At 40.5% G+C, this 18,103-nt stretch overlaps 1 protein-coding gene across 1 annotated transcript in view; it reads left to right on the top strand.

The window, feature by feature from the left end:
• Nucleotides 1-17,186, top strand: part of tyw1 (tRNA-yW synthesizing protein 1 homolog (S. cerevisiae)) — a 55,541-nt gene extending 38,355 nt beyond the window's left edge. The window contains exons 15-16 of the mRNA XM_041940557.1: nucleotides 9,611-9,778; nucleotides 15,448-17,186. Of these exons, the coding sequence (XP_041796491.1) occupies nucleotides 9,611-9,778; nucleotides 15,448-15,669 (390 nt within the window). The 3' untranslated portion in view covers nucleotides 15,670-17,186. The remainder of the gene's footprint in view (nucleotides 1-9,610; nucleotides 9,779-15,447) is intronic.
• Nucleotides 17,187-18,103: the final 917 nt, after the last annotated feature.

Here is an 18,103-nt window from a genome sequence, read left to right on the forward strand (position 1 = left end):
TTAATTTGTTTGTGGCCTTGAGCTTGTCTAAAGCTGTGGCCATTAAGGGGCTCAACGGTGCATTACTTCCGATAAAGCTTCTAAGCACCTTGTAACCCTTTGTTTGGGGTACTGTTCTTTATTATTGCATAGAATACACAAAAGTCCCACTTTTCAGGTTATGTAGCCTTTGAGCAGAACACACTGATGAGGAACTTTTGGTCTTTGTTTTGATAATGCATTCTGCCTCCTCACAGTAAAAACTACTTGAATTTGCTGTTGAGTGCAGTTTTGCTGCTCTGTTCCTTTTAAAGAGTGCCTAGACTCTATCAAAATTAGGCCAGCACAATTAATTGTCTCCACCACAGATAGCAGAGATAAGAGAGAGCCCTGACCTTTGAAGTTAACTAAACTTGAGACACCACTGTGTTCATTTTTCATTTCACTGCAGGGGTGCAAGCTAATTGGTTTTAACAGGTGATCTGCTGATTTGTGAGCCCCCCTTCCCACACACACACACACACACATACACACAAATACACACACCGAGACACTCATCCATCCCCTTGTGTGTCCCTCATCCTAAATGTCCTGCTATAAAGGCAAAAGAGCAGGTGAAAGTCTTCCCACAGCCAAAGTTAACATTCATGAAGCACCTCTTTCCACCACTGGCTAGTCTCTACTGGGATCCACTGGTCCCAGCTATTGCTGCTATTACTTTAACCTTCGTTTTTCCAGACTAGGTTCTTTGCTGAATGGTCTTATTTAGCAGCCTGCTCACAGTTACACAGAAACACACCAGGGAACTGCCCAGTACAAACACAGTCCGATCTGTCGGCCAACAGTATGCGGGAGCATCTGGGGGTTAAGCGTCTTATTCAAGGACACCTTAACAGCGGATAATGAGAGAGAGCGGTAGAGTCCAAATGTCTGGCCTGTATTACCAGCCAGCATTAGCTCATCTCAGACACAGATCAGCCACAAATGAAAGAAAAGAACATTAAGATAGAAGACGAAAGACATTCTTCACTTGGTGTTTTGATAATTATGTTGGAGAGCACTGTCTAACACATCAGTCCAACATTTTCTATGGTGTATTTTCTGTTCCAGTCAGTTTGAGATCTGATGATTGTGAACGCAAGTGTATCCTTGTTTTCACATTCATCAAACAATTCCCTTGTGCCATGTATGCTAGCGTTTGCATTTATGTTTCTCCACTCATTTACATTTTCAGGATTTTCCTGATCACTCATCTGTGCGATCGTATCGGCTTGTATGCCGGCCAGTACAGTTAGTAAAAAGTAACTTACACAGACATGCCAGATACGTTTGAGAAAACTTTGGAACGGTATGCTGTTACATAGTTTGTTCACCAGACAGCATTGACAATTAAGTTTTTCAACTGTGAAATTTCCCTCCTTTTACATGTCGCATCACAAATCATAAACAACCAAATGTAAGGGATCCTAATCAAAAAAACATATTTGTGATAAATGAGACTTTTTTTAACTGTCAAATATCGATGTGAGCCATTAGTTGGGCTCCTAAGACAGGATAGCTCCAGACTATGCTTTGTTTCACTGTCTTCCTACCTGTTAAGGTACATTCTGTACAGGTGTCATGTAGTGTTAGATATTTCACATATTTAAACAGGAGCAGGACTTGTGATAGCTTTTAAAAAAAACAAACTCTATTTCATTAAAATTTCATTGAAAATAGGCTTTTAATCAGGAGGCTTTTTTCTTCTGTTAAGGAGCAGGAGCAGCTTGTTTATGTCCTCTCCCTTAAATATGTTCTTTTTCCTCTGGTGTAGCATCATGGTGCTGATGCTGCTGAATTAAGTACAACACACACACACACACACACACCAGAATTAGTTATGACCCAACTGATTTGAAAACATGCAAATAAAACTGCCAGTGACTGCAAGTAATGATGTTGTAGCCTCCAGCAACCTATTGATTCAGTTGTTCACTAATTTTAACTCGGTTATTCAACATTGCAGCACTGTAAACTGTAAACCGCTGAAGATAATGAACACTCACGTCCAGCGAGGGATGCTCGAAGTTCACACTCATAGAAATTAAAAAAGCATCAGAGTGGGACATTTTTTTTTATCAGAGCAAAAACAAAAAAGCAAATGGGTCAATAAAGGTAAATAATTTAAATTTATTTAATAAATGTATTTTTTTTATCAAACTTTTATCTTATCTTATTTTTATAACTGACGTTCAGTCCTCAGAGCTCCAAGCAGTTTCTGGACATTTTTTCACATTTTCAGATTTTTGCTCACTGTTGGCTCATTTTCAGTCTTGCATCTCTATGGAGACACCATAATTATGATTAGAAGTAGGGAGAACTCCAAAATATATCTTGTGCAGTATAACAGTTAAAATGCCTTAAATCATAAAAAATGAAGAAACGCAGGTTGAATTTCCTTGATCATTTATTTTACAGAAATAAAAAAAGGAATCTATATGCATATGCCTGTCCACAAGTGTTACTAATATTGGAATAAAAGGGAGGCCTGCGCATGCTATACATATTGACACTACATTACATTATGGTGGAGCGGGTGGCCGCCACCAGCATGCACGTGCATGCAAGTATTGCAAGTACCATGCAATACTTGCATGGTACTTGCATGGCACATGAAACAGAACTGCTGAGCATCGCTCATCGTCACTTTTGCACACAAAATCTGCCACATTTATCCTGCGATAGCTGATCGCTGTAGATTTGTAATGCTACTCCACATGCACATGACAAAAAAACACATCCTTCATTTGAGTGATTTCATGACAAACGTTTGGCCAGCAGGCACATCCACCAAACACAACAATCAGCTGATCACAGTGCTGAGACTCACAGCTACTTTCTTGCTAACAATTCTTTAACTTTTACTGCAAAACATAACTGAACTTTTAGCACTGTCAGAAAATGGCAGCAGTATTTAAGTTTTCTTCTCAAAATAATGATATGAGGGAGCCGGTGCTGCTCTAATGAAGGGTTCCTGCAGAAGGTCGAAGCATGTGGTGTGAAAATCAAACAAAACTGTCTCAAGGGCCAACACAGTGTGTGTGCGTGTGCGTGTGTGTTTTTAACCAACAGAGTGAGGGCAGCTTCAAAGGTGTTGTCAAAGCTGTTTGGAGGTAAAGAGGGGTTGGGGTTGAGCATTTAGCTGTGACCGTTAGGGTAAAGGGCTTGGGAATACATTATGTCCATTAGTGTCCTGACAAGGATATGCACACAAGTTTTCATTTTCCTCCTAAGTGTTTTTGGGAACCGTGCTGGCCTTGCTGTATGTTTCTACACTAAAACTAAGGAGCTCACTCTTCTCCCACTAGTCGTCCCCTGAGTGCCTCTGTCTTTGTCTTGTTTGTGTGCCTTGTCACTTTCTGTCCATGTCCATCCAGTGAAATGTCTTTTCACCCATTTATGGAGTTACATTTTTGGGAGATACTTGCAAATGTCCTTGCGTACATACACAGAGGTTTGCCTGCACGTAGGCAAACCTCTGCCTAGAGAAGCATAAAATCCTGTCGGGGGAATAATTTTTTCCCCATTGTGATTTCATGTTCAGGTTGGGCAGACAAAAAATGAGCAATCAATAGGACTGCAAAGCATGGGATGCATATTTTATTATTAATCAGAGTGTCAGAATCATGTGTATTATGGTGCCGCAACTATTGCTGCAGATCACAGCCAGAACAGAGCTGGTGATTCAGAACACTTGATGACACCAGTCTGACATGCTAATTTAGCCTCTGTCTTAGCGCTATTTGTGCCTGTTTTTAAACTGTAGTCTTTTACAGTGCTGCTAGGGGGCAGCAGGATGCAGGCTGTCATTGAGCTATTAGGTGGGATACAATCATACAAACCACAGAAATCGTAGAGTAGGCCCAGAAACACACAGGATTGTGCAAACATCAGATCACACAGCAGATAGCCGGCAGAGAGAGAAATTCATCCATGTCAGTCCTGAATTACATTCAGTTCACTTTCTCTGCAGAGTATGTGTTCCCTTAGCATATTAATTGCTTTGTCCAAATGTTGTCCTAACTTCTGGCCTGGTCTCTGTCTCTTATGTCTATACACTGCTGTGTCGTGACACATGCTTTCTCATATTCTTCTTCTTCCCTCTGCCTTTTTCTGTTAAGTTCTGTTCATTGTGTTCAAATCTGCTCTTACACTCAAACTCGTCATGTGTTGTAAATGTCAAAGCAATTTTTTTGCCATCTGTGCAAAAATAAATTCGACCAGCTGTGTGACAATTAAAGGATCCTCATCTCTATCTCCTCTCTTTCTTTCCTCTAGATTAAGCTAATCTTGCCTGCTTACTTGCTGTGTTTTATTGCTACTTAAGTAATCAACAATTAGCTTCAAGCATGTCTTGGCTCCATGATGGGGTTTATGATGTGCTGTTATTTGGTGAAAAACACACTGAATCTAAGTTGTCCCTTGAGACTTGGCCGGCTTTTCTATTAAAGATTTCTCGTAGGAGTGTGTATTGATCCACCACTACATGGCATTTCTCCATATCAGAGAGAGCACTACACTAACAAGACAGCAGGGAGCATTGAATTGGTCAGGTAATCAGAGATAGCCATCAAATGTGGCAGCACACACAGACTTTACACAGGAACTGAGATGTTAATATAATTAAGCTGCACTCACATTTTCCACTTTGTTCAAGCACTGCACACATCTGCAGTTCATCTATAGCTTTAACAGAAATTATGATAATCAGCTAATTGCTAGTTACTTATCAGTGCTTAACATCCTCTGGTTGTTTGGTGCAAAGATTTGTGGCTGCCTTGTTTTTACATCATTGTGAAATTAAATGACTTAACCTTAACTTAACTTCCTCACAGACACCACGTGATTAGTTGCCTGAGGTTGTGACAATGTTTAATTTTCATTCTACATGGCCACCTTTGACCTGGCATTTAATCCCCCGGTGTTTATATATTCAATGTTTCATCAGTCTGACCTCCAGGACAGTGAAAACACAGTGAAATCAGCCCATGATCCTGACAATTATTTAACCAGTTTCACTGTCACAGATAAAGTGTCACCGTCAGGGTGAACTCTCTCTTATCTCTCTCTCGTCTTTTGTCCCTAAATTATATCCTCTGTCTCTGTCTTATCTATGTGCCCCCCCACCTCCCTTCCTCTTGCATCTGAGCAGTATATCATCCTTTACTGACCAGATGAACCCTTCTGGTTGCTGAGCTTTGGGCAAGCTATCGACTTGAGTATTATGTGCCCAGTAATCAGTCCCCCAGGATGAAATGGTTTCATTGGCAACAGGTCTGTGGAATGGCTTTAGTAGTAATAATGTTTGCTTTTATATATATTAGTAGGGTTAGAACCATTTAAATACCAGCTGCACATACTATGGACTCATAAGGCATGGTCACAGAGAAAGAGACCTTTACAGCATAGAAATGTTTCATGTAAGTATAAAGGTGATTACTCACAATAACGTTCTATTGATTTGGAGCAACCCTTCCATGCCAAACCATCCCAGGAAAATGCTTCTCACGTATATGGGAACATCCGCATTTGTTTCGTATATGTAGATAGGAGTGGATCTGTAAAAATGATGTATTGCATGGGTGTGTGTCCGCCGTCACCACCAGCAAGATCTTTGTTATTGACCCATTATTAGTCCATCATCTTATATGGTGCAAACACATTCTGCCTACACATTTCACCATCCACTGTCTGATTGTGTGATTTATCATCTCAGCATTGCATCAATACCACTTACCTGCCCCTGGTCCCTCACTCGCCCAGGACGCAAATGGGTTACTGAAAGGCAGAGAGAAGGAACTGGGCAAAGGCATAAATGTTGAGAGATAAATTTAGTCAAACGCACACAGCTGTGTGTTGCGCACAGTGAGGGGGGCCTTGAAGATCAGCATTTATGATTTTCATTGAAGGCGAAAGACATAGATTATTAGTGAACAGGTGAAGGGCTCTCACTTTTTCCCTCCATCTCTTCCAGACTCACAAATAACTTCCTCAATGAAACGGCTCATTCATTCCCTCCTTATATCTCAAAGATCTTTTCCCATCTCCTCCTATTGCTCCTCTTTCCTGCCTGGCCCATTCCTGGTGATTTATATGGAGTCCTGCTTAGTTGATCTTTATTCAGCGGGCCTCCAGGCAAGGCTGATAAAACCAAGGTCCCTCATCAATTCTGTCCAGTGCCCCTGCCCTGCCTTGCCCCCAGCCACATCCTGACTCTCTCTCCAAACTCAATCCCTGAAGATATGGTTCACTGTCTGTTGGTGTTATTTTTCTTTGTGCAGCGAATTCACAAGCAGCCCTACAAGACATATGTGGTTAAATTACGTAAGAAATGGCTGCAGTTTACAACTGGAGGCAGGGATGCCCTATGACAGGCTCAGATAGATGTGAATGGCACTCTCAACAACATCCCTCCAAGACCAGTTGTAAGAATGTTGTTTCCTTAGACTGTCCACTTGTTTCATGGGTGTAAAATCTGCTTTTTGGATTCAGGGAATTTGCCTCGGCCATTAGGTTTGTGGAAATGTGTTTTTTCTTCGTCCCTAAGCATGCTAGGTTTTCAGTGGTCAGGACTTCCCAGAGCTTAGGCTTGTAGGTGGGAGGTGGTAAGCCCACAGTGACTTTTTCATCGCCTGTGATTAAGCAGTGTAAATAGTTTTAACAGATTTTCATAATTTAGCACCACTTAATGTTAATATATTTTTTAATTTAGACTGCACATTAAATCTTAATGAGTGGAAAATTGAATATTAAATCTGCTCAGTGAGTCTTCTCAGATCGTCTTACCGACGTGCGCAGTCCTGTCCAATTATGATTTTCTCTATGATTGTGCTGTAGCCATTCAACAGCCACAATATTTATTTAGTATTTCAGTCATTCAAATAATTGTGGCTACTGGTGCCTATATCCTCAGGAAAGATCTTTAAATGGTTTCACTGGTTTTCACCGAAGATACCTTTTAAGCGAACACAGTTTGAAAAAATCACATTTTTGAGAGTAGCTAGCCATCACAGCAATATGATCCAGTACATGAGGTGAAGATAATGAATGGCTGGCAGGAACAATGGGCTTATGCAGGTAACTTTACATTTACAGTAGAGAGCTTTTTGCTTGTTGCTGGTTTTGAAGATCATACCTTTACTAGAAAGACAGAAGGGAGAATAGCTTGATGCTTGATTTAAATTGTAACATGCTCACAAATGTTTTCTACTTCAAACATGCATAGACATAAATACACACACACTGACAGCTACTCTTGTTTTTCCTCCAATGCGATACCTGGGTGAGGATCAGACTGTGTTCCTGGCCAAGAGATCAGAGAATTACGGTAGCACAGCTGCTGCCTTGGCTCTATTACAGCATACTGACACACAGGCTGTCTGTGAGTGTGTGTGAGTGTGCAGGTTTCTGCATAAAGATTGAAACTTGGTAAGAAATGTTGAAATGAGTCAAACAACTTAAATTTTAATTCAGCATGTCTGCATCAAAGGGATGTGGTGGCACAGCGTATCTTAGAATCCCAAACCAAACATTATACTTTCGCCTGACTCTGGAACTGCAGTTAGAAAACAAAGCAACTGCAAAGCATCGCCATCTTACTCTTATCTAGGGCAGCTTTGTGCAGCCTAAAGAACATCACCTAAGCAAGATATTTCAAAAATCAGAAAGCATTTCCACTGTTGGTTTGGTGGTGTACATTACATGAATGTCAGAGTTCTCCATCCATCCAACATTGTGGAGAAATTTCTCCAGCATGTGATTATATTGTATATGGTGTATTCTTGTTTTTACCTGGTCCTCTGAAAAAGTTTGCTTAAAAAGTCTGAGGATCATATGTTGCAGCTGTTTTTTGTTAAGGTTGATGCTTGCAGCATGTAACCCGTCTCACTGTTACCTAAACTTTGCCTCTTGTCACTGAACTGTTTAAGGACAAATGGAAACAAATGGGAAAAGGATTACTGACGTGATCCATCTGGAAGAACCACATTCTTCTCGTGTTATATAGATCTTTTATTCCACATTTGGCTAATTATTGCCCCAAATACTCCTGAGACCTTAAATACTCCCCTGATCTCCTCTCCCTCTGTGCTGCTCTGCTGTGCTCCTCTTCTTTCTCAGTTGTCTCTCCTTTCAGGTTTAGGACACAATGTTGATGTTCATAGAAATAATGAAAAATGAAATTTATATAACTTCTGCATGCTTAACCTCTATACGATGTTTGGTGTGCAGTTCAAGAGCTCCGCCAATGAGAGCAGTTTATTAGCACAAAGGTTACTTTGAAGTCCGAATGCTTTTGAATCTAGCCCAATAGTTATGATTGCAGGTCTTGTATTGGAGGGCACTGGTTTGGAGACTGCAGATTCCTTCAGTTTGTACTTCATTCCTTCATGCACCTTCACGCCTTTCTGCTCTCAGCCCAAATCATCAGTATTTTGTTTCTGCCATGGGGAGCTGTCGTTCTCCTCCAGGCGCCTCTCTCTCCTCATCACTCGTAACTACAGCACAAGTTAACCACTACTGATCAGAAAACATTCAGTGTCCACGCTGCTGTTTTGATTGATTTTTGTGGGCAAGGCCAGATAGTCTTACACCTCCTAATCCTTTTCGCTCACCCACTAAATGGGAAATAATGTCAGATCCCTACTTAAATTATTATTATCATTTTTTTAAAGCTGCTAATCAATCAAATGACAAAGTGTGTACTTCCACCAATGTTACATTTGTTATAACGGAAAAGCCGTTATTTATATAACTGTCAACACCTTTCTGTTTATTAGGAATTATTTTGTACATAGGAATCGTTTTTTTACAAATATCCTGCACAGTACCTTTTAAAGTCCCCTGAAACAGTCCGCCAATATATTGCTCAGCTAAAAGTAAAAACACAAGAGATTCCATCGTTTGACTTTGATGCTCTGTCCGAAGCAACAGTTTATTCCTTTAAATCAGAGCTCATTATCAGATGGAGTTAAGTGATCATGTGTGATACTGGCTGGGCATTGGGAATTGAGCCCTCTATCTGAATACAAGTACATTTGAATGCTGTTATTGGCTGTTGCTGGATTATCACAGGTATATTGGTATTCATGTATAAGGTGGCAGATGTTCACAAATGTTTAACGGTCTGCATTTTTATGAATGCCTGATTGATGATTATTTTTCTTGAACAAAGACTGTTGAATTTGTGTCTTTAATTAGGTTTGATAACACAAAACACAACATGTGTTATTGTGTTAACTGCTGCTGTCATATTTGATACTAAGAGTTGAAAAATAAACTGCTTAAGTTTCCTGCCTCTGGCAATTCTTTAGCAACATGTTTCAAATAATTTCTTTGAAAAAAATATTTTGGCTAAGTGACTCGTTTTTAGATTTTTTTTTATGACTCAAGTGGCAATATTATAGTGTGGTGTTATCAGCCTCAAAGATCCAGTACAGGTCAGGCCTTTGCGTGGAGGTAATGATGTGAAGTACAGTATATTGAAGATTTTCATCTTGCTCTTGCAGAGTTGCTCTTTTCCATGGGTTAATAAATTGTAAAGCCTGGCTCGTCTCTGTGCTCTGTTTCTGATTGAGTGCTTACTTTTGTGCAGGGAGTGACGTACTGTGGGGAGAGCTCTGCCAGCAGTCTGACCATGGCTAACGTCCCCTGGCACCAGGAAGTGGTCGCCTTTGTCCAGCAGCTGGCTGACATGTTGCCACAGTATGAGATTGCCTGCGAACACGAGCACTCCAACTGTTTGCTCATTGCGCACACCAAGGTAAGAACTCCACGTCAGAGGGTCAGACAGAACTTCACATATGTCTGAAGCCTACACCTCTTAAACATAGCGAGCCCTCAAGTTGTAGCTATTGCATCGACTGAAATCGTTCAGTCACAGCGTAGAACTTACATTCCTTTACAACAATTAGTTAATTAAATCGCAGGACCAGTACATTTTACATTAGCAACTATGGAGGGCAGAGCTAACGACCAATCAGTCTCTCCTCTTAGCTAGCTTAGATGGTAGTTTGATGGTGGTTTTTTGCAACTTGGAAATGTAAGGTGCAGAAATTCAACGATTAGTCGAATTAATTGATTTTGATTTTGTACTCTTTTCTTTGTTTGTTGTTGTTTTACACTCGCAAATTGCTACCATTATCAGTGGACCCACACAGTGGATACTGCATTAAGCATCCCTTCACACATAATCATAAATAATGTGTACCTGCTCATCCTCTTTAGATCTGTTGCCATTCTGCAGCACATTCTTTTCAGACACAAACAAACACATCCTTTATCTCCACTCTCTTTCAAAATAGTTTTCCAGACAGCTCAGAAAATCACTGCAGGTTTCTAGTTTTAAATTGCTGTCTTGATTTAGTCTTGTTTTTATTATTTATATAATTTAGTCTCCTGTCTGCTGTCCTTTTGAAATATGCAACCATTAGAGTGGTTTATTCTGGCTCTCCCGCCCCGGAAAGTATCAGGCAGTGGTGGGTTCTGCCAAGGCTACTTTCCATCAATAATTAATGACTGATTAATTGGCATCTTGGCTCTCTCTGAGTAGAAATTCAAGCCACCCAGCTAGGTACCCACACCTCCCCATCTCTCTCTCACACACGCACACACACACACACACACACACACACATTGTGCTTGATGTGTTATCACAGTTTATTTCAGCACTCAAACTCCCTATCCGTATTTGTTTTTATTTACTGGAGCTTTGTTTTCATGGCACTGCTTACAGATTTGTTTACATCTGTGGTGTCTGCAGGCTTGTTCTGGCCCCTTATAGCCTGCAGGGATAACAGGAGACAGAAACAAAGCACAATGTTTATTCCACAAGTTTTCTACTACGCAGTGAAATGCTTATTTTATGTTTCAACTTACTTTTCTGAGAAAATCAAAAAAAAAAAAAATCACTGCTTTGAAGTTGCAAGAAACTTCAGATCAGTAGTATCCTGCTTCTGTAATTTAAGATCTAGTTCAATCGGGATGCTGGCAGCACAAATCTCAGGTTGCAGGTGTCATGGTGGCTGGAATGAGGAGAATTTGTTCAAGAACTCTGGACCAGAATTTCATTTTGTTTGGTGCAAAGTAATTACTAAAAATGGAATAATAATTTGACAACAAAAAATGCATGTATTTGGTGTTTCAGTGTTTCAAGCTGGAAAAATCAGTAACTAACTATGCCTTTTGCCTCCTTTCCCCAAAAAAAGAAAAAATCTAAAAATGTGGGAACTGGAAGTGTGTATAGTAGCACAGCTCATGTTTTATGAGTTTAAAGATTGTAATGCATGACTTACGTTTTGAATGCTTGAATGCATTTGGTTCTTGCTGGAAACAGTACAATATCTCCACCTCTACTGGACGGATTGGACAACATTTGGTGATGCTGATTACTTTGGTGATCCTCTAGCTTTCCTCTTGTGCCACCATGTGATTCACATACATGGGTTTGAGTGAAGTGTCTCAACAACGATTTGATGGATTGCCATGAAAGTCAGCAGACACATTCACGCCCCTCTGGATGAATTGTTGTAACTTTCATCATCACCTGACTTTTCATCCAGTGCCACCATCAGGTTAAATTTTGATCCATCCAGTACTTTTGTTTATGAGCAAACATTCCCATCTGCCTCAGCTGTTCTTTGTCTTTGTGCAGGTTAGTCTGCTAAAACACGTAACTCAGATGGTGAACATGGTAACATTGCATGTTGAAGTTGTCATTGTGACAATGACACTGACATTTAGTGCAGCCACGCAGAGCATAGCTAGCTTAGCTGGAGACTCTTCACCTAATGTATTAAAAATTGATGCATGCATGTTCTGTAAGGTGTTCATTCTCAAATGCTGTTTAGAAATGTGGCTCTGGTTTATAAAGATAGACTAACATGTGGGTCTATGTCTAAACAGAAACTTTTTCTTGATTGTGGTGCACCACAAGACAAAAAAGGTGTTTTTAAAGCCAGTTGTTGACTTAATTCCTTCCTTTTCTTACACACCAGCAAGAACGCAATCAATATTTCACTGGATTGATTACCACCTCTCCTCTTTCCTCTTCCTTTCACTTTACCTCTCTCTATCATTCTCTCACCAACACAAATATAACGGTAGCCATTTGTGCGACTGGTTTAGACACGTTAATTTATTTGCACCTCCTCGCCTACAACTGTAAGTATTTCTTAGTACACACACTCCAGCACACATTCCCTTCACCTCTTTCCACTTCCTGCTTCCAGTCACGCAAATTGCAGTATTAGTGCTCGATGCTCTGAAGCAGCATCCCTCTGCCTGTTAACTGATAGCTGTGGCTGGACCACCGTGAGGAGAATGAACAGCGTTTTGCACTCACTGCGCCTTTTGAGGCTTTTTAAGCGTCTGTAAAGGCTTTTTCAAGAAAAACCAGAACAGAGGAGTTTCATTTTCAAGCACACACACTGTACCTCCAGTTAGGCTTTTTCCCCATATGAGTGCAAGTTGTCAGGGTGTGACTGCAGTGTGAGAAAGAAGTACATGCATTCATTTGTAAAATTGCTGCAGGGAAAGTGTATCAAGGATATTATTGTAAAATTAAACGGGAGCAAAAATTAAGATTAATAAGAAATAAATTGTAAAGTGGCAGAGCGAGCTGTATCTAGACTGGAAGAAAACAAACAGAAAAACTTGCTGCAGAATGAAAAATGAATAAAATTTACCATGAATAAGCTTAAGATTTTGTTCATCCTGACTATTGTGGCTAACGCACATACTGGTACTTTCTTTTTTTAATTGAACAACTTGTGTTGAAGTAGTTACTCTTCATTTTTGGGCAGTCATCAATAATCGAGCGGAGTTTGGGAGCTCGATGCATTTTTAGCTTCCTCCTGTGAACCGAGAGTCTGATGTTTTTCTGGTAAGTGTCCTCTGCGTCCTGACTGTTTTCATGCAGCACAGTCTCAGCGGGAGGAGAATCTAGACTGCGAGTCCACCAAGTTTTAACGTCAGCTTACGTAACGACAGAGTTTAAAATGTATCACAGGAAAGCACATCAGTCTCATTTTGTGTGTCTGCATGTGTGTGTGCGCGCGCGTGTGTTGGATGATATTACTGTTTGATGTAGTCCTTTAAAAGACATCAGAGCTGCGTGTGAGAGAGAGAGCTGACTCTTTAGCAGCAAGTAGCGCTAGATCCTCCCTGCACTGACACATCATCATCATTAGTTCCTTTTCAACCCCTGGGATCCGCCCATTGATACGCATTTCTCTCTTGTTCTGCATCTCTGCTTCTCTCACACCTCATTCTGCTCTCTCTGCCAGCCTTTTCTGTCTTTCATCTCCCAGCCTCTTTTTTTCCTGCTTCCCTTCCCCCATCTTGTTTTTGTTTCCCGTTTGTTCTCTTGTCTTCCATTAATCTCAGTCCAATTTCTCTCAGAGGACAGTGTAATTAAAACGGCAAACCTCCCAGAGATAATCTTCCAGAAAGACCTGCCGACTTACAAATCAGTGCTATCAGTAGACCTGTTGTGTTTGTGTGTTTCAAGATCCACCCAGGATGTTTGACTGTGTACATATTTATATACGTCTTCAATTTCTCAACGACAGTAAAGATGTGACGGTCTTCCATTAGTAGTCCGTGTGTGCGTTTGTGCGTGCGCTTGCGAAAGTACTGCACAGCTCATCAGCATGTTCTCCTACATGAGGGAACCTCCTGTGGTGCTCAGTGGAGAAACTGTCGATCTGTCCTCGTCAGCCTCAGTGATCCTCGGCAAAGACATTGTCAGTAAAAACAACGGGCCGTCTTGTTCTGGTCCCAGACAGAACAGCTTTGCTTTGTTGCTTAGAGACTGAAAATGTTTGACGAGATGCTGGCTGAACAAATATCATCCCTTCTCATTACCACAAACATTGACTCCCAATAGGCGCTGCTTTCATGCAGCGGCTAGCATTTCTCTAATGGCTTAGGCAGGCGTAAGGCATACAAAGGCAAACGCTAAAATGCTTAATGTGGTTGCTCCCTTAGCTGGCTGTCATCTCCAGCTGGAAAGTCTTCAACTTGGCAAATAAATGTCAGTCCATCATAGGTACATGTGTCATTTTGAGTTGCTGTTTTTTCTCAGATTGTGATGTAATGCTTTTTTCCCTCCTGTTGTGTATCACAGTAGTAGAAGCAGTGTGGTGTAAGTCTGAGAATTTTAAAGAGGCAAGCCCCAGTGCGCACACGGGGTTCTGGTCAAAGCAGCCGTAAACCTGAAAGAGCTTTTAAATGCTAAACGCTGAGAGCTGAAGCACAACAACAGTCGTCCCCAGCTAGAGCTTATCAAAAACCTCCAAACAATACCCACGAGTGAGTTCAAGTCATCAAAGACCATTTTAAAGATCAGATTTTGCTGTACGCTGCCATAAACAGCATTAAAAATCAGAGGACAGCTCGTGTTGTATGGAATACTGTGTCCACTCTGCTTGCTCTCTGTGTCTGCCCAGTTTTCCCACCTTTACGGACACCAAAGGAAACATGGTATTTTATCAACTGGAGAGCACTGTTGCATGCTGGGAAAGTTGAGGTCACACTCTTCACCCCCCTGTGCTGGTTTGGGAAAACAAGCAGGATTAGAGGCAGCATGATGTTGGAGGCTTTTTTCCTCACTGTCAAACACCCAAGCTTTTCTCACAAATAAACACACACACACACGCTTTTCGGCTCATCTGTCTCATTCTGTCCATTTATTTCCCTCTTTTTTCCTCTTTAGTGAGATGGATGGTGAAATTGGGAGAAGGGGGAAGGAAAAGTGATTGCTAAAGGCAGAGATGTGAGGAGAAGGGAGGAGGTGGAGTCAGTCATTCCACACTCATTTAAAGAAAGCCTGAGCTAACAGCAAGAGACACATGTGAGCAAGAAGCTCTATAATCACTGTTGCTCCTTTTGATCACATCTGTACATTCTTTATTTAAATTCAAGATGTGCAATACTTTTCTACATGAGCATTACTCCCTCAGTGGTTGTCCAATAATGTCATTTCCTATCATGTCTCAACAGATCTATGAATGAAATCAGAGAGAGGTATTGATTCTGTCGTCTGATCACAGCCTCACAGATGCAAACACTGAGTTTTGGTGGGTTTATTTGCTGTTAGAGTACACAGATGGAAGACAGCATTGTGGGCCATGGTGACGGGTGGATATATCAGTTAATGAAAAGCATAATTAGGTGAATTAGTTCTGAAATGGTTGTTAGTTGTATCAAAGGCCAGGTGGAGAATAGAATCAGAAGTGGTATCTTTCCACTTTGTTGCTTTGTGGTTTCTTCTTGGTTTGTTTTTGATGGAAAAAAACATCCAAAATAGGTGTCATGACAGGTGTTTTCTTTCACAAGCCTGCAGGTTTCCACATACAGTTCCATAAACACTGCTGATGCTCACTCATCTACCACCTCGTTTCTCTCTCCCTTCTTTGCCTGTGCTTTCAGTTCAAGATCGATGGCGAGTGGTGGACGTGGATCGACTACGAGCGCTTCCAGGAGCTGGTCCACGCTTACGAGGAGAGTGAGAGACAGCAGAGCTTCTCATCCTTGGACTACATAGCCAAGACTCCCAGCTGGGCTCTGTTTGGAGCTCATGAGCAAGGGTTTGACCCTGCTGACACACGTTTTCAACGACGCAACAAAACCAAAGACATTTCAGGATGCTGATGAGAGAGAGAGGCATGATTGATAGAGTAAGTGCTGATCTCTGCAGCAACAATCATAAAGACAATAGGGTTCAATGGTTTTATTCCGATACTGAGTTTCAACACTTGTTTTATTGGACAGCTTTTTTACTGTCCACAGCTGTCCTCAATCTCATGTGAATTTAAACTCTCTCCCTATTTTCAATTTTATTCCAAGTTCAGAATTAGTTCCTTTACCCTAATTTTGTTGACATTCCCCTTAACGTTACTTTAAGAGCTTCTTCTGCTTTGTATATGTGCATAGATCTTTGATACTTTGTTTTTTTTTTTTTTTGAAGGGCTCATTATTATAATGTGTGGCTTTGATCTGCATAACCATCTGGCAGCACTTGGGAAGGTTTATACTGTTAAAGTTGAACCTGGCTGTGGCTCCACCACCAGCCTCATTTATCATTTTTATAGTCCAGTTTGTAGCCTAGGCAGCGGTACAGCTCAGGACATGATTAGCATGTAAGGAGTCGCTCTTCTCCTCATGTCTTCTGTGGGAGCGACACATCTTTCCCAGCCACCTTTGCTCTTCCTCCTACTCATTAGGACTGGGGTTGTATTTACTTGTCAATGAGAGATTCAGCAAGAGCGTCAAAGCTGCGTCTCCACTGGGAAGGTCGAACTTCCTATCGTCTTTGTGTTTTTGTTTTTTTTTTTAGTCCAGTGGTTGCACTGTTACACATTCCCAACAGTGTCAGCCTTGCTTGGTTTCAGGACTCTGAACCCAGATGGTAGAAAATATTGCAGCTTTCGACAGATAGTTCTGCCACTCTGACAGGTTTGCTGTAGATTAGTAAAAAGTGGGCAATATTTAAAATAAAATCAAACATCATAACATATTTGAGTAACATGGTATCAAAAATATGGATCTCTTTGCTATGGCGGTTACTGCTTTTGCAGTATTTAAGCTAAACAATGGAGGATCCATGAAGTCCAGAAGCCAACAGTAGTTATAATGCAATAAAAGTGGATAAAAGCACTAAAAGTCATAAAACTGGATCATTGTGGTGTATTACAGTGCAAGAAAGAATAAATCCAAATTAAATCTGTAACAAATCACCATATTCTCTGACAATGTCAACCCTCATTATTATGTCAATGCATCTCCCACCTCTGAATTAAATAAACACAGAACTAGGTACAAAAATAACCTACTAATGTGCAACACATTCAAAACATTCATCCAGAAACCAAATGTAAACCGTCTGATCTACATGTAGCCACCATCTGAGATAAGATGTGAAGAACAGCATCATGGCTGATGATGTTGGTCTAACTCCTGGAGTCCAGCGTGCCAGGATAAAGCCTTTACTGATATTTGAGGAAATCCAGATGTAAAAATTAAGTCAATTTGAATGTAAAACCAGATGTAAATGTTTAAGTCCATTTTTATTTGTTTTGTAAGGTCTCCAGTGTTGCAGCGCCTGCCTGTTGGGAGAAACCGCAGGTGTTTGGCTACATTACTATAATAAATGCCTTTGGAATACTCTACTTGGTCATTTGTGGATTTCATATGCAGCACACATACACTCAGACGCAATAATGCACATGTGGCATACTGTGTTTTTGGCAGACTTTGGATCTTTATTTTTCTGTTTCTCTTATTCTTTTTTTTTTTTTCTAGCAACAGAGTGGAAAGTTGACATTTCAAGACTACAATAATTGTGGCAAAAGCTCTCTGGGCTGCACTCAGAGGCCCAGAGAAGAGCTCTAATTGAACAAGGATGAAGGCAGAGAAGTTCAGAAGTGATACAACAAAACAGTAGCTCCTGTTCTTCGGTTTTAGTTTACTCAGATGCAATTTGTTGTTACTTATAGAAGTTAATGGGATCAGTGCTTGAAGCAAAATCTAATGGAATGGAATTTTAAATCCCATAGAATAGTATTTGGCACATTGTAGAGAGAACTTGCATTATCTAATATAGTACAATGCAATAAGATGTCTGTAAATCAGCAGTCACATAACAGGGTTAATAACAGTTCAAAACATACCAAAGTATGCATCATGCATTCCAGCGATGGTTTTATGAATTAAAAATTTGCTATTTCCTCATTTTGTATTGATTATGTTTTTGAGTATTTAATTTCAAGTGATAATAGGAAGACACAGCAGTGACTTGAGCTTTGCTTCCATCAGATTGATTAAAACAAGAAATCACAATTGTCTGGTTGGCCACCTCCTGCGAGAGTTGATGCATGGCTATGCTGCACAAAATGGGAAATTTGTTTTGTTTTGCCATTAATAAAACCTTCCACTCCCTATCCCATGATGCAAAAATCTTAAATCAATCCTAATAGGTATTTCCTGTCAATGGCTCTTATTCTTGGTAATATTAAAAAAAAAAAAAAAAAAAAAAACGTAGACAAATCTAGTACTAGCATCCTTTATGCAACAAGAAGCAATGGCT

This window comes from Chelmon rostratus, chromosome 7, assembly GCF_017976325.1.
Source record: "Chelmon rostratus isolate fCheRos1 chromosome 7, fCheRos1.pri, whole genome shotgun sequence".
In the NCBI taxonomy this organism is placed as follows: Eukaryota; Metazoa; Chordata; class Actinopteri; order Chaetodontiformes; family Chaetodontidae; genus Chelmon; species Chelmon rostratus.